Below are 27,223 nucleotides of genomic sequence, written 5' to 3' on the forward strand. Positions count from 1 at the left end.
ATTATACTGAATCTATAAGTCACTTTGAGAAGTGACATCTTAAAAATATTGAGTCTTCAAGCTGTAACGTGGTATATTTCTCTACTTATCTAGACCTTCTTTAAGTTTTTACAGCAAAAACCAGAAGTCTTTCATATATTTTGTATTTTCGTACCATAGGTTTTGCATATATTTGTTAAATTTAACACTGAGTATTTCGTGGTTTTAGATGTTATGTCTTGTAAATCTTTAAGCATTTAAGAATGTTTTCAGTTACTGATTGCTAATATGTAGAAACACAATTGATTTTTGTATATTAAGCTTGAAGTCTGTGACCTTTCTAAACTCATTACATATAATTGTTTTTGTAGCTTTCTTAAGATTTTCTATATAGATGTTCATGTCTGCTAATAGAGAGAGTTTTGCTTCTTCCTTTTCAATCTGAATGGCTTTTATTTATTTTTCTTGCCTTGTTGCATTAGTCAGAACTGCTAGTAAAATATTGACACAGTAAGAATGGGCATCCTCACTTTGTACCCAATTTTAGAGAGTAAGCACTGAGTTTTTCACCATTAAGTATTTTGTTAGCTGTAGATTTTTCAAAGATACCCTTTATCAGGTTGAAGGAGTTCCCTTTCATACCTAGTTTTTTGAGAGTTTTTATCTTGAATGATTGTTGAATTTTGTCAGATGCTTTTTTTTTTTAATTCCTTGACAGTCATGTTGTGTTACTCTTTTTCTGTTAATATGGTCGACTGCACTGATTCATTTTCAAATGTTAAAGCAGCCTTGCATTCCTTATATAACTCACTTGGTCATGGTGTTTAGATTTGGTTTTTTGTTTTTGTTTTTTTTTCCCCCCTTTTAATGTCTTTGATTTTGGTATCAGAGTAGTGCTGGCTTTATAAAATGAGCTGGGAGTTTTTCTTTCCTCTGTTTTCTGAAACAGTCTGTAGAATCAGTATCATTTCTACTCTAAATGTCTGTAGAATTCACCAGTGAAGTGGAGTTTTCTTTGTGGGAATGTTTTAAATAGCAAGTTTAATTTCTTTGGTAGATACAATGTACATTATTGTGATTTATAAGAAATATATATATTTGGTTATTCAGATGACCAAAATATATTTCTCAGAGATATTTGGTCTTCATCCATAGTTCCTGGCCCACAGCTCCGAAAACCCTTGGAATTTTCCTGAATAATAAGAGCAATGGGAGCATCCTTTGTTATAATATTTGGTTTCTTCTCCTCAGTTCCCGAAAAACAAAAACAAAACCCCCAAAATACTGCTTCAGAGCCATAAAAGTGAAATGGTGTCTTGTTAACAAGACTTTAATACCACAAGTGAGTTTATGTTAATGAAAGTGACTTTTGCAAAACACCTAAGGACGGAGGCTGGTAGCCAGGAGAACTAACCACAGATAGAATCAGAATCAGAAACCCTGATTCTGGAGAGGAGAGAGGGGATAGAGGTTGAATCAATCACCAATGGCAAATGAGTTAATCAATCATGCCTATGTAATGAAGCCTCTGTAAAAACCAAAAAAGGAGAGGGTTCTGAGAGCTTCCACATTAGGGAACCAGTATGCTCCCATGTGCCATTGTGCCGGACCACGAGCTCCACAAGGATGGAAGCTCCCTTTTTCAGACCTTACCCTATGTATGTCTTCATCTGGTTGTTGGTTCGTATCCTTTAATATCGTTCGTAATAAATCTGTAAGCTAGTGAGTAAATGGGTTTTCCTGAGTTCTCTGGGCCATTCTAGCAAATTAACTAAACCCAAAGAGGGAGTTGTGGGAACCTCTGATTTATAGGCAATTGACCAGAAGTACTGGTAATAAGCTGGGCTTGTGACTGGCCTCTGAAGTGGAGGGCAGTTTTGTGGGACTGAGCCGTTTACTTGTGGAATCTGATTCTATGTCCCCTAGTAGTATCAGAGTTGAGACACCAGGAGGGTGTCTGAGAATTGATTGTGTGGGGAACAATATGCACACTGGAATTGGGTCCAGGAACCCTTTCAAAAGGCTACTCAGATTTCCTGTTGCTGTTGTGCTTTATTTTTTTCCCCCTTTCAGGGAATTTGTCCATATCCTCTAAGTTGTTGAATGTATGGATATAAAGTTGTTCATCATATTCCCTTATCCTTTTTTTAAAAATAAATTTATTTATTTATTTTTAGGGTCTTCGTTGCTGCACGCAGGCTTTCTCTAGTTGCAGTGAGCAGGGTGGGGGGGCTACTCTTCATTGTGGTGCACGGGCTTCTCATTGCGGTGGCTTCTCTTGTTGCGGAGCATGGGCTCTAGGCACGGGCTTCAGTAGTTGTGGAACACAGGCTCAGTAGTTGTAGCTCATGGGCTCAGTGTTGTAGCTCGCAAGCTCTAGAGTGCAGGCTCAGTAGTTGTGGTGCACAGGCTTAGTTGCTCCGTGGCATGTGGGATCTTCCCGGACCAGGGCTGGAACCTGTGTCCCCTGCACTGGCAGGCAGATTCTTCACCACTGCGCCAGCAAAGAAGCCCCTTCCCTTATCCTTTTAACATCTGTAAGATTGGTAGTGATATTCCCACTTTCAAAGAACTGGGTATTGGTTTTATTGCTTTTTATCTATTACCATATTTGTTTTCCATGTCATTGATTTCTACTCTTTTTTTGTTTACTTTGGGTTTATTTTGTTCTCTTCTATCTTCCTAAGATTGTAGTTTAGATCATTGTGAGATGGGATTATATATGAGCAAGATTGGCCATGAGTTGATAACTGTTAAATGTGGGCGGTGGGTACGTGGAACATTATTTCATTATACTATTTTTTAATTTATGTATATATTTGACATATATATATAACTTTAAAAATTACATACAGCAAATAAACCTAACTCCATAGTAAATTTTTTTCACATTAAATGTGCCTATTGACATTTATTTTTTACCTGGTAGTTTCTGTTTTGTGAATTGGTAAGCTACTTTTAGGATGGCTCCACCGAATTCCTCAATAATTAGGACAATATACCTTTCAGTGGTTCTTCATATTTGTGGGGAGGGAAGAAAAGTGACATGAATCTTGGTGCTATAAACTCTTGAAGAAATTGAGATATTTCACAAACAATGGGGAAAAGAATGAGCAGTAAGTCAATGTTTATGGAAAAGCAAATTGATATATATTTAATAACAGCAGTATGGTATCAACAATTATCCATCCCGTGATAGTTCCTACAAAGACAAATTTGGTTAACCAAAATATCTGAAGTAATAATGATAAAATTTTAACATTCATTTAGTATAGTTGATGGGTAACAGATATTGTTGTTGTGTTGTATACAAATTTCTTGTGTTCTCCACCTTCCTCCTTACAAAAAAAGATATTTTCTATTACATTGCCTTTTAAGTATAATAGTCTTAATGTACCTATGTATAGATGTTAAGAGAAAAATATATGCACAATGCTCTACATATTTTCTTTAGGAGTAGACTTGTGCATATCACATAGCTTCTTCCATACATTTTTTTTATGTTTTGTATTGTTTTGTCTTGCCTTTTTTTTTTTTTTTGTTCTTGTTCTGGAGCTTTTTGTTGGTGATCCAAACTGGTATGGCACATTTGTAACTTTTTTTTGCTTAAGGGTAACATTGATTTTTAGTCAAATACATAAACGTACCCATTTCTATTGACTCATTTGGTGTCAGTAACTTCACATGCTAGTGCTGGGCTGATGTGTGTTTCTCATTCCCACTCAGTCATCCATATCTACCCACCAAAGTAATAATAACAACAGTGAAGATACATTTTATGCTGCTTTTGTGCTCAAAGAGTTGGAAAGAGTGGTTTTTGTTTGTTTGCTTTGCTTTAAAAATAAACCTCTGTCCATAAACATGGGTGGATTTTCATTCTGTTTTATTCCCATTTGCTGGGGATTCATTGATAGAAGGGTAGAGAAATGCAGATTGCTTAGGCAGAGAGAAGGGTAGGAAAGGGATCTTATAATTTATTCTAATACAAATATAGGTACCTCATTTTTTTTGAGTGAACGGATTTCAGAAACTTTGCTTTGCTTCTGTAAAACCATTGTATTGGATTGCTCGACCTGATTGTGTCGTGAACTTGAAACTTTGACCGCACCTTTCCATTTAATGTCATTTTAAAATGATATTTAATAACTGTAAGGCATAACCAATGGTTGCCTTGATTAATATTAGCTAAAGTTCTAGATTATACCCATATATCGTCCTACTGGTATCAAGGAATGAAGGACTATTTAAAATAGTTCTGCTGTAGCACTAGAGCAAGTTAATATTTTCTAGATCTTCAAGTGTTATAGTGATAAACCTGGACTCTTTCTGTTTAACTTGAACAGTCTTATCTGCAGTGTCAAAGGAATTGCTGTATATGCTGCAACAGAAGTAATACAATGTTGTGTGATGGGATAAGAAATAAAATTGTACGTCAGATAAAATAGAGAGCAGCTACCAGAGTCAGATGTACCTTACAAATATTCACTGAGAAGCAAAGACAATTTAGTTTTTCCAGGGTTTAAATCCCATCTAGCTATATAACCCTGGGTAAATGATACATTCTCTGTGCCCCATTTTTCTCATCTGTAAAGTGAAAATAACACCTACCTCACGGAGTTGCTATGAGATATAAATGAGTTAGTTTAAATGTTGATTTCCATACGTTCTCTGTTATGGTAGCATAATGGTAGAGTCCATTCTTTATTTGTCTTGTATATCTAACCACTATATGCTGTGCAGGGAATGTATGTAGTAAATATAGTTGAATGAAGATAAGAGTGAGATCTTATATGAAAAATACATATCCAATATTCTGCTTTGGAATAAAATCAACTTCCACTGTAATGTAGTTGTAATTCATTGCTATTTGTTTGATTTATTTGAAAGTGTTTTTTTAGTGTTTCAGAAACTTCTTTTCAGTAGATAAGCAGAATAGCTGTTATAAACATATGTACTTAGTATCTCATTTCTTTCCCTTCTTTTTTTTTTTTTTTGGTGTGGTGGTGGTGGAAATAGTGCCTCAGTGTGTTTGGAGAATAAATGTGGATATCCCTGAAGAAGCTAATCAGAATCTTTCATTCAGTGCTACTGAGCGATGGTGGGAACAGACAGATTTGACCAAACTAATCATATCAAACAATAAACTTCAGTCACTTACTGATGACCTCCGACTCCTTCCTGCACTGACTGTTCTTGATGTAAGTTGACTGATTATAAATATGGGTCTTTGTCTGAAGAGACTCTAAAGCTAAATTTAGGCTTTGAGAAATAGAATACCCATGTTCAATCGGTAGAGTGCAAGGAAGAATAACAAATTACTGTGTTCAGCATAGCATAATGGTTAAGAATGCAGAGTCAGAACATCAGGCTTCAAATTTTGACTCTGCCACTTGATAGCTGTGTGATCTCGGGAAAGTTACCTCTTTGTGCTTCAGTTTCCACATTTATAAACCGAGACTGGTACTACTACCTGTTTTTAAAAATTGTTCTTTGAATTAAATGAGTTAATGCATACAGACAGAATTGGTATTTAACAAGTGGTTGCTGCTGCTCGTCTTTTTTTTAATTTCTATTATTTGTATCATTATTATTCTAGATGTTAAAGCAAGTATTTAATATTGTTTTGTTTTTGGTTTTGGGTTTTTTTTTGGTTTTTTGGGGGTTTTTTGGGGTAACTTATCTCCAAGACTGACTTAAATTATTGGGCTTAAATTTTTGTGTGTTTATTCAGGGACTATGTTTTTAATCCCTAGTTGCCATGTCATGAGTAGTTTATTTCATAATCCACAGACTTCTGATATACTTTACTTAGGATCATCAAAAATTTTCCATTTCATGTCTGAAAAAGTTGGATGTAGTCAGATTTCTAGAGAAGTTTGTATTTTCTTCATTTGTAAAATGAATGGATTGGCATAAGTGTTCTCTTAAAGGTTCCTTGTACCTTGAAAGCAATATGATTCTGTAAGAACATGAGAGAAGTCCCCCTCCTCATTTATTTTTTGTAAATGTTGACATAAATCATACCATCAGAGGGCTGTTAATTTCTGACCCTGTCATCTCTCATTTGAGATTGAAGTTCCACTCAATGAGGTGAAGTTTTTTTTTAACTGTAATATTTAAAATTGATCTCTTATCACTTCATGATTTATGAGCAGCAGTTTGGTCAATTTCAAACTCCTTTTTCTCTTCTGTACTCAAAACAGATTACCAGTAGCCCAACTATGCTTTTGAGCTAGAATAACGAGACTATCATCAGAGAATATTGTACAATAGCAAAGCTCATGGTTAATTATAAGACTAAGATATTGACTGCGTCTTTTAATAACTTTTAGATACATGATAATCAGCTGACATCCCTTCCTTCTGCTATAAGAGAGTTAGAAAATCTTCAGAAACTTAATGTCAGGTAAAATTTAAGCTTATTTCAGTATTGCTAGTATAAGGGTGTAAATCTAACATTCTTTAAAATTTTTTTCAAACATTTTTTCTAACATGTAAAAAATGTTTTGTATTATCTCAGAAAGTGATTAAGCAGAATAATAATTTTAAGTTTTAATTCTCAGATTATTTTATTTTTTGTTTTAGAATTGCCTGCATGTTTTCTGGTTTTACAAATTTAAGGCCAGTTGATTTTTTTAAAAATACTTTTTATTTGTATGAAATAATTTTTAGTGGTTATAATGAGGAAAATTTCATGTTTTCAATATTAGTAGTTTTTAAACTTTTCTGAGGACTCCTGGGATTCCATGGGTATGCGTCTGGTACTCACTGATAGGTACATGGGAAGCCAGGTGGCTAAGGCCCTAGCTAACTCTGTTTGCCCTTCAGTACACACTCAGACTTTAAAGAAAAATAACTGCCTTATATGTTATATATACACAGGGGGAAAGGGATTAGGGATGATTTAATTTAGGAGAAAAAAATGAAAAAGTTTAAGTGTTCAAAACATAGTTTGAAAAGCTGGGGCTTATAAAATAGATATAAATCTATCTAACACAGCATGATAAAGTTGCAGTTTTCTGGAGTTAACTGGTTTGAGGGAGAACAGTTCCTCAAATAACAGTCCTTATTTGGTGAAAAATAAGACTGGAGTTGCATATTGCATTCATCTGGACATGCCAGGCCCTCAAACAGAAATAGCTATTTTTGTCTTGAGTGCTAAGTTGAAACCTAATCCCCATGTAAAATGTGACTTCATTGTAGTGTATGTATGTGCACATTTTTGTCAAAATTCTAAAACTCATATGCAGTGTAAAAATTATAGCCCAATGTATTCTTTTATATGTAAAATCAAGTTGATTAAAAGGAACCAATCAAAAGTTTACAAATTATATGTTTGGTTAAAAATCTTTATTTCTTTGAAACTCTCAATTTGATTACTTTAGATTACTGTCATTTTAATGGGTGTGTGCTTTTAGGATGTAAAGTTTGTAAGTACTTAAAATTAGTAAACTTACTTCATTTTTTTTAATGAGCCCAGGTAGTTGATTAGCAAAAATGCCTTTATAAATATTTATTGTGTTGTCACCACATTGTTCAGCATTTGTTTTATCAATCAATAGCCATAACAAGCTGAAAATACTCCCTGAAGAAATTACAAATCTAAGAAACCTGAAGGGCCTATATCTCCAGCATAATGAACTAACTTGCATACCAAGGGGATTTGAACAACTTTCCAACTTAGAAGATTTAGTAAGTTTTGATTTTGCAATATTTATATAATTTGGGGCTGGTGGGATTTTTCATTAAACTGAAAAATTGGATGTATGATTGAAATCATGGGTACGTGGGCAGCTGATTGTAAGACTAGATTCTCAGAAACTGAATTACAATTAGATTGCTAAATTAGTAATTGTAAATTTGATTTTCTTATGTTTTTCTTATGAAGGAAATCACCTTAGATTTTAATTTAGGAATAGAGTTTGGGAAAGGAGCCATTGAGGATGACTTTGTTATTCATAGGCTTTTATGGCTTAGCAAAATAGAGGAAAGGTGTTTTTAGCGTATACCAATTCCCTTTTTTATATCCATTCTCATTTCCTCCTCTGTAGCCCTTATGGCCCTTTGGTCCTCTAAGTGTCCAGATAATGCCTTCAGGGCCTGCTTTTTCTACCCTATTTTTCAAAATGGCCATATTTCCTGGTAAAAATTTTTATTCTATCCGTTTCACATCTTAAATAGAGATAACCATAAAGCAATGCAAGTATTATTTTAGTCATACTATTAAGAATAATACAAACAATAGGCACTTTGCTATACATATAGCATATTACATATTACTTTGCTATACATATAGCAGAGTAGATAGTTTTATCCCCGTTACAGATAAGAAACTAAGACTTGTAAAAAAAAAAAAAAAAAAAAAAGTAACTCATCCAAAGTCATATAACTAATATGTAAGGAATTTAGGAATTTAACATGAAATAATCTGACTTCAAAGTGTACCCTTTTTTTTGTTCCCCCACTTTACCACAGAAGAAGTAAGACTCTACTGTAAGGTATCCTATCTGAAAGACTTCAGCTATATTAGATCAGATGTTCTAGTATAAATCTCTACTCCACATAGTTATTTCATGTTACATTCTTGTTCTAGTCACAATTACATGTTTTGAAAAACTCATTAGTCATTGTAGCCTTAAAGTTTATTTTTTATTCAAGGAAAAATTGCTTCTTTTACTTATTTTTTTCTTGATATTTCACCCATCTGTTCTAGTGTTTGAAATCAAAATACATACTCTCTTCAACCATTTCTTTAGTAGCTCTTTGTTTTTCAATCTGATCAGATTGGAAATAAGGTTTGGAAAGTAAAAGGCATAGGTAGGTGAAATGAATGGTAAAGGAAGGAGCCATCAGATTTCCTTATAAAATTTACTGGTAAAAGATAGCAATTGATTTAAAAAAAAAAAAAAAAAAAGAGCCTGGTAGAAAGCTTAAAGGAAACCTAATAAACTTTCCTTATGGGTTCCCATATAGTCATTGCATAATGAAAGGATGTTTCAGCTGAGAACTGTGTTCTTAAGGACTCATTATCAAATAAATCATAAATGTGAGCAGCAATATATTAAAACATTAAAAGTATAAGATCTATAATAAGTTAAGCTAGTAATATTTCTTAAAGTTATATAAAAACTGCCTAACACAATGGTACTAAATAAATATTGAAGAAATGACTTAGCATAAATAATGATTAATTTATATGTACTGTACTTATTTTGTATCTAATTTAGTCATTAACTGCAGTAATTATTTATTAGCAATTCTGTTGTTTTGGGTTCTTTAAAATTTCTTAAGAATTTGTGAATCTTTTCTTTATCAGAAACTTTTTTTATTTTTAGCTTTTGATATTGGAATAATTTTAGATTTACAGAAAAGTTGTAAAGATAGTACAGAAAGTTCCCATCTACCCTTCACCCACCTTAATGGGCGAACATTTTACATAACTATGGGATATTTGTAAAAACTAAGACATTAACGTTGGTTCAATATTACTAACTAAACTACAGGTTTTATAATATTTTCCCAGTTTTTCCACTAATGTCCTTTTTTTTTTGTTCCAGGATCCAATCCAGAATACTACATTGCTTTTAGTGTCAGTAACTTTTGATATTACAAAATATTTATTTATTAGTAATCTGTTGATTCTTAGACCTTAGAGTATTTGAGTTGTACATTATTATATTGATGTTGTAGATTATGATACTATGTTATTTTATGTTATTATAATAACAGTGTGTTTTAAAAAATACACTGATCTAGCATTTTTCCTTTTTCTATCTTCTTAATTTATTTGGAGTTACAGTTGTTTAACGTTAGACTAAATCATGGTCTTCAGAGAACAGTTCCTTTAAGTCATTTTTTTCTTATTCATTGTTGCCACTTGCCTTACCTAACAGTTTGATGATAGCTGGTGTAGTACTTATATCTGATTTGAATGTCGTAAGAAGAATACCTGATTCATAACATTGTCTTTTAAAGGGAGTTTCAAAAAAATATTCTGTCATAAAAGACAAAACAGAAACAAAGACTTAAAGCAACATCTAGGTATAGAGATTAATTAGGCAAGCTTGAATGAGTGAAAACTAGAGAGTAGAGTAGACTTCTTTACTTAGTTAAAGCAGACTTGCTGAGGTCAGCAGAACGAAGAGGGAATATTTTTTTCCTCTCAAATTAAAATGGCCATTTTTTTCAGCTTACTTTTTTTCTTCCAAGAATTTTTTTTTCTTGCAAAGATGTTTTTCATTTCATATTACAGTTTAACTATACAGTTTGCCTTATTTATCATAGGTACTAAACAAATATTGGATGAACAAATAGATTTTTTTTTGAAAACATGATAACATGGTACAGCATGACTTAATATTAACAGAAACCTTTGTGTAAAATATTTTTGAAGTCAGAATTCATTTTAATTCCTCTCTGCTACATTATTAGGCACATAGTAGGCCCACAGAGTATATTGAGGTAATGAATGATGATCTGTGAAATTGTCAGTGAATGAGAGTTACAAAACATATCATCTGTAAATAGTTTTTTTAATGTTGCAATGCCCTCAGAATTCTGAAATTCCCCTTAGAGATCCTTTCTTTTTTTATTTACTTGTTCATTCATTCATTTTGTCTTTCTCTTTTTAAAGGATCTTTCGAACAATCATCTTACAACTGTTCCTGCTAGTTTTGCTTCTCTATCCAGGCTGCTGCAACTCAATCTTTCCAGTAATCAACTGAAGAGTTTGCCTGCAGAAATAAGTGGAATGAAAAGTAAATCTTCTCTATTTTAAAAAATAAAAAAATTTGAAATTGGTGCAGCTTACATTTAAAAAAATGAATTTTTATATAGTTAGTTACAGAGAAGTAAAATAATAGATTTTGTGGTGGTAAATGCAAACAATAACAACTAGTCAGATTTTCTCCAGGCCATTGTAGTCTAGCAACTTTGTAAAGAATTACTACCAGGGGACTTCCCTGGTGGTCCAGTGGGTAAGACTTCGTGCTCCCAATGCAGGGGGCCCGGGTTCAATCCCTGGTCAGGGACCTAGATCCCGCATGCATGCTGCAACTAAGAGTCCACATGCCGCAACTAAGATCCTGTGTGCCACAACTAAGACTCGGCGCAGCCTAAATAAATAAATAAATAATAAAACAAAACAATAAAAAAAAAAAGAATTACCGCCAAAACAATACTTTGGCATATCAAAAAGAGAAAAAGAAAATAAGATTATAAATTGTGGTAATATTGTATACCTGAGAAATTGATTAAGGTTTTGAGCTATTCTCTCTCTTCATTCATTTATTCAACATTTACTAAGAGGTCATTACCCTTTCCTAGGTGATGCCACCTTTGATACGTGGTTATGTTATAGCTGTATCCTCCTTCAGGTCCATAAGTAATAATGTCAAGAGATAGCCTAGTTTTGCCCAAATTGTCAATTCTTTTTTAAAAAAAAGTTAAAATTTAGTGGTTCCATCACAGTTTACCATTGAACCATTATATTTGGTGTATTGTAGAACTAATATTAAGGGATAAAAAAAACTGAAGGTACATTTCAGTACCTTTTAAGTAAGTATACTTAATCATGTTAGAATTCTTGATTTAGAGTCCAAAATCTTTATAGTGATTTTTTTTTTTTGTCTAAAGGCAAACTATTATTATTTCTTAGTTGATGACCACACTGTGTCAGCTATAGACCTTACTACTCCTTTTTGCTAATTATATATGAGCCTTTTCATTTTTTTAAACCTCCCTTTTGTGGAGGAAGTCATAGATGTGATTTCGTACAGTTGATTACAGATTATTTTGCAGTGAATTTGTACAATTGTGCTGTTTGACATTTTTAAAAATTAATATATAATTGACTAACAATATTATATTATTTCAGGTGTATAAGATAGTGATATTTTTATACATTACAAAATGATCACTGCTGTTTTACTTTAGATTAATGGTTATTTGTAATTTATAACAGGAATGCATAAATTAAATCTGCCATAAATTGAATTGACATTTCAGGGGAGCCTTTAGTTGTGATACCAGTAGTTGACTCTGCTTGCCTTTGCCATTTTCAATGAAGGTATCAGAAAGTAGAGCTAAACATAAAATATATCTGGAGTGCATATGTAAACATTTTTTTTTTCACAAATTGAGTAGAAATATTGAGAGAGAGGAGCAAATATTGAAGTCAATAGAAAAATACTTTGAACTTACAGCAGTTTTTCTAATATACTATATAATTATGCTCAGATGCTTTCTGTTCTTTAGCCATGACAATGAAACTTTTAAGCTATCACCAGTAGGACATTTAGTTATTATTTCACTGTTCATGATGAGATTCCAAGAACAGTATCTAACATTTGTATGGTTCTTTGTAACTCAGAATACTTTTAAATATATTATTTTGCTGCCACAATAGTTCTACAAGTTAGTAGGGATGCATATTATTTACATTTTAAAGATTCAGAAACCTAGGCTTAGAAATTATGTAATAAATTGTAGAGCCAGCGTTTGCATCTTCTTACTCTATCCCCATTGCTCTTTTTTTTTACTTTTACTATTTATATTTTTTAATTTATTTTTTTATTGAAGTATCATTGATTTACGTTGTGTTAATTTCTGCTGTACAGCAAAGTGATTCAGTTATACATATATAAACATTCTTTTTTTTTAAAAATCTTTACTGGAGTATAATTGCTTCACAATACTGTGTTAGTTTCTGTTGTACACCAAAGTGAATCAGCCATATGCATACATATGTCCCCATATCCCCTCCCTCTTGAGCCTCCCTCCCATCCTCCCTATTCCACCCCTCTAGGTCATCGCAAAGCACCAAGCTGATCTCCCTGTGCCATGCTACTGCTTCCCACCAGCTAACTATTTTACATTCAGTAGTGTATATAAGTCGATGCTACTCTCACTTCGCCCCAGCTTCCCTCTCCCACCGCGTGTCCTCAAGTCCATTCTCTATGTCTACATCTTTATTCCTGCCCTGCAGCTAGGTTCATCAGTACCAATTTTTTTTTTTTTTAGATTCCATATATATGCATTAGCATACGGTATTTGTTTGTTTGTTTGTTTTAAATTAATTAATTAATTAATTAATTTTTGGCTGTGTTGGGTCTTGGTTTCTGTGCAAGGGCTTTCTCTAGTTGCGGCGAGCGGGGGCCACTCTTAATCGCGGTGCGCAGGCCTCTCACTGTCGCGGCCTCTCTTGTTGCGGAGCACAGGCTCCAGACGCGCAGGCTCAGTAGTTGTGGTTCACGGGCCTAGTTGCTCCGCGGCATGTGGGATCTTCCCAGACCAGGGCTCGAACCCGTGTCCCCTGCATTGGCAGGCAGATTCTCAACCACTGCACCACCAGGGAAGCCCCAGTATTTGTTTTTATCTTTCTGACTTACTTCACTCTGTAGGACAGACTCTAGGTCCCACCTCACTTTCTTCTATGTACTGCTTCTATTCTCAATCAGTGCTCTTAGATGCAAGCACTTGTGAAAACTAGTTTCTAAATTTAAAACAAACTTGCTTTATAGAATTTATTGGATCTAGGGTAGATCAGATTGTGACATTTTTCTCAGTGATCTAGCCAAATAATACATAAATTATCATATTATAAGTTGAAAGTAGTACTATTAAATTTGTTTTGGAAAGCAGTTAACTTTAAACAATGAAAGAAGTAGTCTAAGGCAGTACATCAATTCAGTGTTGAATTATGTTAAAATTGACAGGCTCAAAGTACAGGAAAAAAAGTTGTAAAATGCATATTGCCTATTCAAACTATAGGGTTGAGAATATATAGTGGAAAATATATGGTGGCCATTGTAAGTGGAAGAATCTGTAATATGGATTAGGGAGAAAACTGCTTATTAAAGTCTTAAGAGAAAGAAGACCTTTACTTTTTTTCCATTTTTGTTTTCTGTTCTGCCTTTTAAGAAAGATCCAGGAGGTGAGAGAGATGCTGCAAGTGAGAACATTCTTCTTGAGCTATCTTATACCTTCTTACCAAGAGTGTTAGCTAAGGTGTTAGAGAAAGAATGTAACTTAAAAAAAATTAGAAGAAGAAAGGAAGGAAAGAAGACAGGGAGAGAGGCATTATGAGTAGATGAAAGAATAAGAGGGAATACATAGAAATCCAAGGGTTTTTGACAGAACATCAATTGCCTGTTTTAAATACAGATGTGTCTAAGCTACTGCTGGCCAGAGTTACTTGACATTCTTTCATACGAGTAGTATGCATGTATGTTTACCTTAAACTTTTTCTTTTTAAAGATGTATAATTACTGAGGGAAATAATCTCATAGTATATAGTTTATATATTTTAGAGTACTTTAAAGGAGTACTAGAGTACTTTGTTTTTTAAATCTTTACAAAGATGACCTGAACTATTATTAAACATTGATTTTAATATCATTGTTTCTCTTTAATTATAACTAAAAGTAAAACATTTTTAGTTTACATTTATGTAATTCAGTGGTATTCTAGGATTCTTGATTATTATAGCAGTATAGAACATCACAGGTTTGTAAGTCCTCATGATTACGTACACATTCTTTGAATGTATATACAGTTATAAACCAATATTTTTTCTCTATTAAAATATCTTTGTGTTTCACTAAATATATATTACAGGATTAAAGCATTTGGATTGTAATTCAAATCTCTTGGAAACTATACCTTCTGAATTGGCTAGCATGGAATCACTAGAATTGCTTTATTTACGGAGGAATAAATTACGTTTTCTACCGGAATTTCCTTCGTGTAAATTATTAAAGGTACTATTTAGTTGATTATTAAATAACTATACATTTTCTGAAAGTTAATCATGAAAATGAAATTTTAAACGTATTTTACATTGAGAATATGTATTAGTTATGTGTTATTTTTTCCTATATTCCTATTTTTCAGAATTTTAAAGACTAAATATATTAATGGTATTGTTAATAATAGATTTTTTTTTAAAAAGCAGTAATCAATTTTAAAAATAAGAATTTGTCCATTTCATCTGGAGAGTAGTTTATAACTGGAGAAGTAGTAGATGATGAGACTAACAAAGTAAGTTGGGACCATAGTGCAGGAAACCTGGAATACCAGGAATGAATACGTATCTAATTCTATAAGTTGCCAATTCATGTTTACCTCATCATAAAGTCTGTTTAAAATTAATTACTTTTTTTGGTATTAAGTGTATAACATTAACATTGTATTTAAATTTGCTATGCTTCACTTTTCTGTATGTATACTTTCATACATTAGTGTTGTTTGTTTTGTTTTGTTTTTTGTTTGTTTTTCTGAGTATAGTTGCTTTACAATGTTGTGTTCGTTTCTGCTGTACAGCGAAGTGAGTCAGCTATATGTATACATATATCTGCTCCCTCTTGGACCTCTCTTCCAACCCGCCACCCCCACCCCATCACACCCATCTAAGTCATCACAGAGCACCAAGCTGAGCTCCCTGTGCTATACAGCAGGTTCCCACTAGCTATCAGTTTTACACATGGTACTGTGTATATGTCAATACTAATCTCCCAATTTGTGTCCCCATCCCCCTCTGTCCACACGTCCATTTTCTATGTCTGCGTCTCTATTCCTGCCCTGCAAATAGGTTCATCTCTACCATTTTTCTATATTCCACACATATGCATTAATATACGATACTTGTTTTTTTCTTCTTGACTTACTTCACTCTGTATGACAGACTCTAGGTCCATCAACATCTCTACAAATGACCCAATTTCATTCCTTTTTATGGCTGAGTAATATTCCATTGTATATATGTACCACATCTTCTTTATCCATTCATCTGTTGATGGACATTTAGGTTGCTTCCATGTCCTGGCTGTTGTAAATAGTGCTGCAATGAATATTGGGGTACATGTGTCTTTTTGAATTATGTTTTTCTCAGGGTATATGCCCAGTAGTGGGATTGCTGGGTCATATAGTAGTTCAATTTTTAGTTTTTTAAGGAACCTCCATACTGTTCTCCATAGTGGCTGTATCAATTTACATTCCCACCAACAGTGCAAGAGGGTTCCCTTTTCACCACACCCTCTCCAGCATTTATTGTTTGTAGATTTTTTTTGATGATGGCCATTCTGAGCCGCGTGAGATGATACCTCATTGTAGTTTTGATTTGCATTTCTCTAATAATTAGTGATGTTGAGCATCTTTTCATGTGCCTCTTGGCCATCTATCTGTATGTCTTCTTTGGAGAAACGTCTATTTAGGTCTTCCGCCCATTTTTTGATTGGGTTGTTTGTTTTTTTAATATTGAGCTGCATGAGCTGTTTGTATATTTTGGAGATTAATCCTTTGTCAGTTGCTTTGTTTGCAAATATTTTCTCCCATTCTGAGGGTTGTCTTTTCGTCTTATTTATGGTTTCCTTTGCTGTGCAAGAGCTTTTAAGTTTAACATCATACACAAAAATAAACTCAAAATGAATTAAAGACCTAAACATAAGACTGAGCACTGTAAAACTCTTGGAGGAAAAAATAGGCAAAACACTCTTTGACATAATTCACAGCAAGATCTTTTTTGACCCATCCCCTAGAGTAATGAAAATAAAAACAAAAATAAACATATGTGACCTAATTAAACTTAAAAGCTTTTGCACAGCAAAGGAAACCATAAACAAGAGTTTCTTTTAAACAGAATGGTGACAATGATATAAGTAACTGAAAAAGTTATCATTTAATAAGATTAATTATCTATCTGATAATCTTAGATTCTGCTAGTGAGAAATCAGTATATATAATAACCACTAATAAAAATGTTGAGTAACAAACATTTATTATAATATAAATAACTTTTTAAACTTGTACTGATTTGTTTTAAAACTTTAATTTTTTATCAGTATAGTTCTTGGATTCGTGTTTTTATTAATTCTATAAATGTAACTACTAAATCATTTCTCTGCTTTGGTTTTATAAACTTTGAACTTTCTTCCAGACTAAACCTTTAATTAATTTTTAAATTACTAGGAAATTCTTGAAAATTTTCCTTTTTGTCATTTTTCTTTAACTGTAAGATCGCTTAAATATAGTTAAAAATTTAAGCATCTTAGTAATTAGAAAATTTTCCATGTGTTTTTCAATGATTTGAAATCAAGATTTCAATTTTATTTTCATTATCTAGTATAAAGTTGAATACAGAAATACACATGATTGATCTTTGCTTTTGTAGGAATTACATGTAGGTGAAAACCAGATTGAAATGTTGGGGGCAGAACACCTTAAGCATCTGAATTCTATCCTTGTGCTAGACCTGCGAGATAACAAGTTAAAATCTGTTCCAGATGAAATTACACTGCTGAAATCATTGGAAAGGCTTGATCTAAGCAACAATGATATTAGTAGGTAAGTTTAAAGATGGAATGAATAAGAAATCATGTCTGTATTTGGTTGTAATTCATAAGTTATAAAAGCATGTAGAGATCTCTTTTGTAAATCGAATTCAATAAATGTTTATTGAGTAGGTATCATGTGTAGACCTACAAAGATTTTGTTCTTGGCAGCAAGCTTAATATGCTAATGGAATCAGTTACTCCAGCCTACTAGGACACAAACTCTACGAATAACTCCTAGATCAATGCCTGGGTATGTAGAAGCTGCCTGATAAATATTTGTTGAATTTGTTAAATGACGTAAAGCCATGGGAGAGATACGAAATACTTTGGGAGTTTAAAGGAGATACAGGAATCACAATTTATTGAGAATAATCAGGGCAGACTTTGTGGAAGAAGTAAAATTTTTAGATGATATTATAGAACTGGGACCAGGATGAAGCAAGTTAATTGCCTAGAGCACAAAATTTAAATGTACTCACAGGGTCATGCCTCATTATAGTCCTACCATGTGATCTTTGAAGGATGACCGCTATTTTCAAGTGCATGTGTAAGGTGGTCAGAATGACTCATTTGGCAGGAGGAAACTGCACAAACAAAGCTCTGAAAGTTTAGAAAATAAATTGTAGGTATATAGAGAGAGAACTGCAAGGAATCGAGTTGAGATGATAGGGTGCACGAAAGGAGATTATGAGAATTCAGGTCTTGAAAGATAAGTTGAGGCCATGTGAAAGAGGTCCTTAAAATGCCTGTGAAGAGCCAGTTTTCATTAATTAAGAGGTGGGGAGATTAAGAACAAAACCAACTTGATTGTAATCTCATTAAAAAATAAATTGGTGATAGTGGGTCAGATACTTTGGATAGGAGTGGTTTTGTAGACGGGAATTCTAAAAAATTCTATTAATCTAATAATGATCACTAAGGAGCACTTGTTATATCCAATTTACTGAGTTGACAGCTTTGTAGATTTTTCTCTTATGTAATAAGGACCTAAACTGTAGTGACAATGGGAATGGAAAGAAGAGGAAAGATGTGAAAGGTGTGATGAGTTAGAATAAGTAGTATTTAGCAATTGATTGTGTTGGAGCTGCAGAGGAAGAGGGTAGTGAGCAAAGAATCATAAGGAGTTATAAAACCATAATATTTAGAGATGGAATTATTTTACAGATACATAAAAAAAAGACTCAGACTCACCTAGGATTTTATGCCAGTTAGGTGTCTGAAGTTTTATGTTTGGATGTCAGAAACATGGTTTGCTCTTCACAGAAGGAGAAAGGTTAAGCAAGGTAGATTTTCTTCTATGTGCATATTCCAATAACTATTTTTAAAACTCAGAATTGTTTTCACAATGTACATATGGCATATGGTACATCTTTTTATTTTATTTTATTTTATTTATTGTTTCTGGCTGCATTGGGTCTTCGTTTCTGCGTGCGGGCTTTTCTCTAGTTGCAGTGAGTGGGGGCTACTCTTTGTTGCAGTGAGTGGGGGCTACTCTTTGTTGCAGTGCGTGGGCTTCTCATTGCGGTGGTGTGTCTTGTTGTGGAGCACGGGCTGTAGGCGTGCGGGCTTCAATAATTGTGGCTCGCAAGTTCTAGAGTGCAGGCTCAGTAGTTGTGGCGCGTGGGCTTAGTTGCTTCATGGCATGTGGGATCTTCCTGGACCAGGGCTTGAACCCATGTCCCCTGCGTTGGCAGACGGATTCTTAACCACTGCGCCACCAGGGAAGCCCCATATGGTACATCTTGACCATAGATTTGAATGCTTGGACAGTGACCATTCTTTCCACTCACTTCTATTTATGACAGAATTAATAAGTGACCTGGATATTCCTAAAAGTACTTATAACTAATGAATGAAATAATCGCTTGCCTCATAAATATTGACATATACATTTTTCCCCATGACAGTCTTATTTTGGCTACTACATGAAAGCAGCAGAAAGCAAAGATTTAAAACAAAAACGATGACAAATAATATTAAATAAATAAAGTAATGGGTACAAATATTTCTGATATATATGTTTCTCTTTCTCCAGAGCTCTGGATATAAACTGTGTATATATCACAGGGCCTAGAACATAATGAAACTAATAAGTATTTTCCTTCCTTTCATCTGATCTCATACTTCCTAGATATTAGACCATTCTATGCATTTTGTACCCCTCCAGAATCTCCTCTAACTAAAATATTGATTCCTTGCAATGCTACCAGAGTAATTTTTATAAAGTACAGATTATCAGGTTGTTCTTCTACTAAAAAACTTTGATGATTCTCCATTCATATAGCACTGTTTCCCAAATATGGCGATGTATCAGAAGCACATGAGAAGCTTTAAGAAAAAATGCAGATACTGAGGCAACAATGAATCAGAATCTTTAACAATGGAACCTTAGAATTGTTTTGGGTTTTGTTTTAAAAAATTTCTAGGAGATTTTGATGCGTCTGGTTTTCCATCCAGCAGTTGGGAATCACTGTCTTGCAAGATAACGTCCAGAATTTTTAGTGACAGTCAAGTACATCTCACAGTCAGACTTCATTCATTCTCTCTTTGTCATCTTTCACTCCCACAGGTATCCTACTCTGACAACACTGAACTGTAAATGCACTGACTTTTTCTTCATTTTCTTTACCTTAGAATGCCCTTTTCCTGCCTGACTGCCTGATGGAATTCCATTCTTTTTAAGCCCAAATCCAGGCTTTGCTACTCCCTTCTCCCTCTACTCCCCTTGCTAATTTCTACTTCTGTACTCTCAGAGCAACTTTACTTGTTTAGCACTTGTCTTATTACATATATATATAAAATATATTCATTTGTTGATGTATAATCTACATACAATAAAATCTACCAATTAAAATATACAATTTGGTGATATTTGACACATGTATGTAATTGTATAACCATTGTTACAGTCATGAAGAACATTTCTGTTTCCCTAAATTCTCCTTCTACCCTTTGCCGTCAATCCCCTTTTCATATCCCCAACCCCTAGCAACCAGTGATGTGCTCTGTCACTGTAGTTTTGCCTTTTTAAAAATATCATATAAATGAAATCACAGCATATAGTTTTTGTGTCTGTCTTTTTTCTTGTAGTGTAAAGCTTTTGTGATTCATTCATGTGATTTTGTATATCAATAGTTTATTCATTTTTATTGCTGAGTGTTATTTCATTATACAGATATACCACAATTTATTCATCTCTTCACTAGTTAGTTGATGGATGTTTGGATTACTTTCAATTTTCTGACTATTGTGAATATTCATGTAAGTCTTTGGTTGGACATTATTTTCATTTTTCCTGGGTAAATATGTAGGAGTGGGATTGCTTAGTTGTATGGTGAGTGTATGTTTAACTTTAAAAAACTCCACTTTCCAGAGTGGCTGTGCTATTTTATATGCTCACCAGCAACATAAGATAATTCCTATATTTTGGTTAGCCATACATGTGTCCTTTTCCTTTGTTCAACTAAAAACTTTTTAAGGGAAAGTTCTTGATATCCCTACACCAATGCCTAGTATATTATATAGATGCTTAATAGATTTTGAGATTTAATATTTATGTGTATAAACTGGTTATCTTTTTGTGTACCAAAGATAAAAATTACTTTCCTTACTAAATGAAAATATGAATTATGCAGTTGAAAATTATTCTTTCTCATTTTTTTTCAATTAGGGAATATTTTATTTGCTTACATTTACTTTTTAGCACTGGATACAATTTAGCAAATGTTTTATAGCTCACATTCTTTTTTTAGTAATCACAATATGATAGTATCAAAACAAATCTCTCTTTTTTTTTTTTTAAACATGTTTGGCATCTATTTTGAGAGGAAATATTTTAGGCCTAAATTACTTGGGCTTTCTTTGACACTATTTTATGGTGTATAGTTTGTCATATGTTAGTTTTATAATCTACTACTTGGTTGAATTATACTTACCCTTAATGTCTTCCTTGAAATCAATTTAATCTTTTGTAGTCTGCCCTGTTCATTGGGAGAACTTCATTTGAAATTCCTGGCACTAGGAGGAAATCCTTTGAGAACGATTCGAAGAGAAATTATAAATGTAAGCATATTTAGAATTCAGTGCTGGTTTTTAAATTTGATATTGAAACATACACGTTGACCTATAAAACTGCAATGTATGTCTTGGTGAATATGTCTTTCTCCCCACATTTTCAGAAAGGAACCCAAGAAGTCTTAAAATATCTACGAAGCAAGATTAAAGGTACTTTTCTATTTTCTCCCATATTTTGAAGGATAACATGAAAAGTGGTAAAGAGTTAATAGTATATAAATTTACATGTATTTTTGGTATAAATATTTAGAGAAAATGGTCCCTGGCAGGTGTGGCTCTAATTCTGAATCCATTAGGCCATAAATATGCTGAAATTATTTAAAAATCATTAAATTCACAATAATACTGTTCTATCCTTAATCTCTTTGAGTTGTGTTATACTGTACCAATTAGAAAATATAAAAAAAGATTCTGTAAGCACCTAATGCTTTACCTTTGAAAAAAGAGCAAAACTTGACTATTATGGTATAATATAAGGGTTCTATTGACTGGGAAGTATATTAACAGGCATTTGAATATCTGCTGCATTCATAGTTTTGGTAAGTTCTGACAAAAATAAAGACAAAACATATTTTTTAGGATATGCTAATTTAGCATAAACATGCACCAAAAGAAAAATTACCATAAATTTAATTTTTAATGTTTCACTAAAATTGTGATTTATTCCAGTTTTTATTTCATGTATGTTACTGTAGCACACACTACATGTAGAACATTAAGAAAAAATTTTTTTGTGCCAGTGTAATGCTGCATAACAAACCACTCCAAAACTTAGTGGCTAAATACAGTAGCTGTTAATTTAGCTCACAACTCTTGGTTATGCACAGCCTAGTCTAGCACCATATTGTCAGTCAGTAGATGTTAAATAAATAAGATAATTGTATACTTAAGTAATTTATATTTTCCACTTTGCCCTTCAAATAAATTGACATAATTTTCTAAGACTCTCATTTTCTGCCAATCAGAGAGTGCCCTTTTTTCTCCAGATATACTTTCTCCTCAAGAAAGATTGATTATTCTGATATAAATCAGTTAGAAGTCATGTCAGAACAATCAAAAAAAATTTTAAAGCCTTTTTTTTAGACTAGTTTAAGGTTTACAACAAAATTGAGAGGAAGGTACAGAGATTTCCCATATGTCCTCTACCTGCACACATATACCCTCCCCCAATATCAGCAACACTCACCAGAATAGTACATTTTTTACAAAGGATGAACCTACATTGGCACATCATAATCACCCCAAGTGCATAGTTACCTTAGGGTTCACTCTTGGTGTTGTACATTCTATGGGTTTGGACAAATGTATAATGCCATATATTCATCATTGTAATATACAAAGTATTTTCACTGCTGTAAAAATCCTCTGTGATCTGCCTATTCATCCTCCCTCCTTCCCACAATCCCTGCCATCCCTGGCAACCACTGATCTTTTTCTTGTCTCTGTATTTATGTCTTTTCCAGAATGTCAAATAATTGGAAGCATACAGTCTGTAACCTTTTCAGATTGGCTTCTTTCACTTAGTAATATGCATTTAAGCTTCCCTCATGTCTTTTTAAGGCTTGATAGCTTATTTCCTTTTAGCACTGAATGATATTTCACTGTCTGTATGTACCACAGTTTATCTACTCACCCACCTACTGCAAGACGTCACGGTTGCTTCGAAGTTTTGACAGTTATGAATAAAGCTGCTAATTTTTGCATATGGATGTCCCATTGTTTCAGCATCATTGTGAAAAAGACTGTCTTTGCCTTTGTATATTCCATTGTATTACCTTTGCTCCTTTGTCAAAGATCAGCTGACTACATTTATGGGGGTCTCTTTATGGATTCTCTATTCTGTTCATTGATCTCTTTGTTCTTTTGCCGTATCACACTGTCTTAATTACTGTCTTTAAGTTGGATAGCATCAGTCTTCCAATATTGTTCTTTTCTTTCAATATTATGTTGCCTATTCTGACTCTTTTGCCTCTCCATATAAACCTTAGAATCAATTTGTTGATACTGACAAAATAACTTGCTGGGATTTTGATTGGAATTACATTGAATATATAGATCAAATAGGGAAGAACTGACATCTTGACAGTATTGGATCTTTCCATCCATGAATATGGGATATCTCTCCATTTATTTAGATCTTCTTTGATTTCATTCATCAAAGTTTTATAGTTTTCCTCACATAGTTCTTATTCACATTTATTAGATTTATACCTGAGTATTTCAGTTTTGGATGCTAATGTAAATGGTACTGTGTTTTTAATTTCAAACTCTACTTGTTCATTGTTGATATAGAGGAAAACAATTTACTTTTATATATTAACCTTATATCCTGCAACCTTACTATAGTATAATCACTTATTAGTTCCAGGAGGTTATTTTTGGATTTTCTAACAAGATGTTTGGGCCGTCTGTGAACAAAGACAGTTTTATGTCCTCCTTCCCAATCTGTGTACCTTTTATCTCTTTTCTTGTCTTATTGCATTAGCAAGAACTTCCTCCAGTGCAGTGCTGAAGAGGAGTGAGTGGAGAGAGGGAACATCCTTGCCTTGTACCTGATCTTAGGGGGAAAGCTTCAAGTTTCTTAACATTAATTATGACAGCTGTAGGGCTGTTATGGTCTTTATTAAGTTAAGAAAGTTCTCTTTTTTCTGTTTTACTGAGTTTTTATCATGAATGCCTGTTGGATTTTATCAAACACTTTTTATACATCTACTGATATAACCATGTAATTTTTCTTTTTTAGCCTGTTGATACGAAGGATTACATTAGTTGATTTTTGAATGCTGAACTAGCCTTGCATGCCTGGGTTAAATCCCAGTTGGTTATGGTGTATAATTCTTTTTCTACTTTTTTAGATTTGATTTGCAAGTATTTTGTTGAGGATTTTTACATGTATGTTCATGAGAGATTTTGCTTTCTAGTTTTATTTTCTTGCAATTTCTTTGTCTGGTTTTGGTATTAGGGTAGTACTGGCCTCATGGAATGAGTTAGGAAGTATTCCCTCTGCTTCTTTCCTTGGAAAAAGATTGTAGAGTATTGGTATAATTTCTTCCTTAAATGTTTGGTAGAATTCACCAGTCATACTGTCTGGGCCTGGTGCTTTCTGTTTTGGAAGGTTATTAATTATTGATTCGATTTCTTTAATAGATAATAGGCCTATTCAGGTTGTCTGGTTTTTCTTGTGTGAGTTTTGGAAGATTGTTTATTTCTAGGAATTCATCCATTTCATCTAGGTTATCAAAATTGTGGACATAGAATTGTTCTTAGTATTCTTTCATTATCCTTTTTGTGTGCATGGAACCTGCAGTGATGTCTTCTCTTTCATTTCTGATATTAGTCATTTGTGTCCTCTCTCCTTTTTTCTTAGTTAGCCTGGCATAGAGGCATACTACTTTTATTGATCTTTTCAAATAACTAGCTTTTGGTCTTATTGATTTTTCTCTATTGATCTCCTGTTTTCAATTTCATCAATTTCTACTCTAATTCTTCTTATTTCTTTTCTTCTTAATTTGGGTTTAATTTTCTCTTCTTTTTCTAATTTCTTAAGGTAGAAACTTAGATTGGTGATTTTAGATCTTTCTTTTTTTCTGGTATATGCATTGAGTGCTGTGAGTTTCCCTCTAAACACAGCTTTCACTGCATACAACAGATTTTAATAAGTTGTGTTTTTATTTTTATGTAGTTAAAAATATTGTAGAATTTCTCTTTAGATTTCTTTTTTGAGCTATGTGTTATTTATAAATGTGTTGTTTAATAATCACATATTTTGAGAATTTCCAGTTATCTTTCTGTTATTGATTTCTAGTTTAATTTCATTGTCCTCTGAGAGTAGACATTGTATGATTTCTGTACTTTAAAAAGGTATGTTTTATTGCATTATAGGGTACATGGTCGATTAAATATATTAGGATATATACTAAGCTGTTGTATTGTACATGACTTCTTCTCATATGCCATTGGTCAGAACTTATATTGCGGCCACTCATGTAAGGGGAGCTGGGAAATACAACTTTTTTTTTTTTTTAAATAAGAAGCAGCTTTATTGTCATGTAATTCACATGCCATACAATTCTTCCATTAGAATTGTACAACTACATGTTTTTTGCTATATTAACAAGTAAGTACAACCATTGCCGTAGTCAGTTTTAAACATTTTCATCACCTCAAAAAGAATTGCAGTACCTTTTGGCTATTATGGATAATGCAGTGATAAACATTTATTTACAAGTTTCAGTGTGAACGTGTTTTCATTTCTCTTGCATATATATCTAGGAGTGGAATTGCTGGGTCATATGGTAATTTTATGTTAAGTCATTTGAGAACTGCCAGACTGTTTTTCACAAAGCAGCTGCACTAGTTTACATTCTCATTAGTATTGTATCAGGGTTCCGATTCTTCCACATCCTCACTAACACTTCTTTTCTGACTTTCTGATTCTAGCCATTCTAGTGGGTATGAAGTGGTATCTCATTGTAGATTTGATTTGCATTTCCCTGATGAATAATAATGTTGAACATCATGTGCTTATTAGCCATTTGTACATCTTTGGAGAGATATCTCTTGAGATACATTGCCCAATTTTTAATTTTTTTTATTATTGAGATGTAATAATTCTTTATGTAGTCTAGATATAAGTCTCTTGTCAGATATATGATTTGCAGATATTTTCTAGGCTTCTGTGGGTTTGTCTTTTCATTTTCTTGATAGGGTCCTTTGAAACACAAGTTTTCTTTGAATTTTGATGGAATCATTTTCTTTCTTTTTTTGCTTATGTGTTTGGTTTCATATCTAAAAGTCTTTTGCAAAATCCTGTTTTATGGAGATTTTCTCCTATTTTTTCTTCTAAGAGTTTTATACTTTTGCTCTTACATTCATGTCTTTGATCCACTTTGAGTTAATTTTTATATATAGTATGAGATAAGGGTATAATTTCATTCTTTTGCTTGTGACTATCCAGTTTCTGTGTACCATTTGTTGAAAAGACTTCTTTTCTCACTGAATGGTCTTGGCATTTTTTGTTGAATATCACTTAACTATAAATGTAGGATTTATTCTGGACTCTCAATTTTATTCCATTGATCTGTATGTCTATCCTGTGCCAGTACTACACTATCTTGATTACCATTGCTTTGTACTAAGTTCTGAAATTGGGAAGTGTAAGTCCTCCTACTTTATTCTTCTTTCTCGGGTTTGTCTTGACTATTCTGGGTTTCTTGCAATCGCATACAAATTTCAGAATCAGCTTGTTAATTTCTACAAAGAAGTCAGCTGGGTTTCTGCTTGGGATTGCATTGAATCTAGATCAGTTTATGGAATATTGCCATCTTAGTTTTTTTAATCAAAAAGTCAATAAATGTATATGGTAAAAAAAATTCAAGCAATATACAAGAACGTACAATGAAAAATAAATCTATGGCTCACAGTAGTCCCCTCCCAAGAGACGACAGCCTCTCTCTTTACATTCTCCTTGATGCTGATTATTAAAAGTAGCTCTTTGGAAAGTGTTGAGAATATTCTATTTCAATATGTAATCATGCTGATATACATGTATATTTAAAAAAATAATGCTGGGTTTTGTTGCTGGTTTAATATGTGTCTCTGCTGATGTAATTTGGCAATATATATTACATATTTTTTAAAGTGACATAACCAAATCACTAGGGAACTTCTAAATACCAAAGCATTTCACTTGGTATTAATATTTCTCTCAGTATCTTTTATTTCTATTTGATATTCTGTCATTTATTCTGTGCTACCGCTGTAAATAAAATATTTATATGATATGTATTTGTGTGGAAAATAATCACTTAATAATTATTGATTAATGAATAACTGATGAG

The 27,223-nt window shown here is 33.0% G+C and overlaps 1 protein-coding gene across 6 annotated transcripts in view; it reads left to right on the forward strand.

Annotated features, from left to right (window-relative positions):
- The window catches only part of LRRC40 (leucine rich repeat containing 40), a 52,253-nt gene that overhangs the window by 9,351 nt on the left and 15,679 nt on the right, over positions 1-27,223 (forward strand). For all 6 annotated transcript variants that reach the window (XM_082420349.1, XM_082420351.1, XM_082420353.1 and 3 more), the window contains 8 exons: positions 4,996-5,177; positions 6,312-6,385; positions 7,542-7,671; positions 10,613-10,736; positions 14,596-14,738; positions 17,147-17,319; positions 21,284-21,371; positions 21,488-21,533. In XM_082420349.1, coding sequence (XP_082276475.1) covers positions 4,996-5,177; positions 6,312-6,385; positions 7,542-7,671; positions 10,613-10,736; positions 14,596-14,738; positions 17,147-17,319; positions 21,284-21,371; positions 21,488-21,533 — 960 coding nt within the window. The remainder of the gene's footprint in view (positions 1-4,995; positions 5,178-6,311; positions 6,386-7,541; positions 7,672-10,612; positions 10,737-14,595; positions 14,739-17,146; positions 17,320-21,283; positions 21,372-21,487; positions 21,534-27,223) is intronic.

Source organism: Balaenoptera physalus (genome assembly GCF_965194825.1).
Source record: "Balaenoptera physalus genome assembly, chromosome: 1".
Lineage (NCBI taxonomy): Eukaryota > Metazoa > Chordata > Mammalia > Artiodactyla > Balaenopteridae > Balaenoptera > Balaenoptera physalus.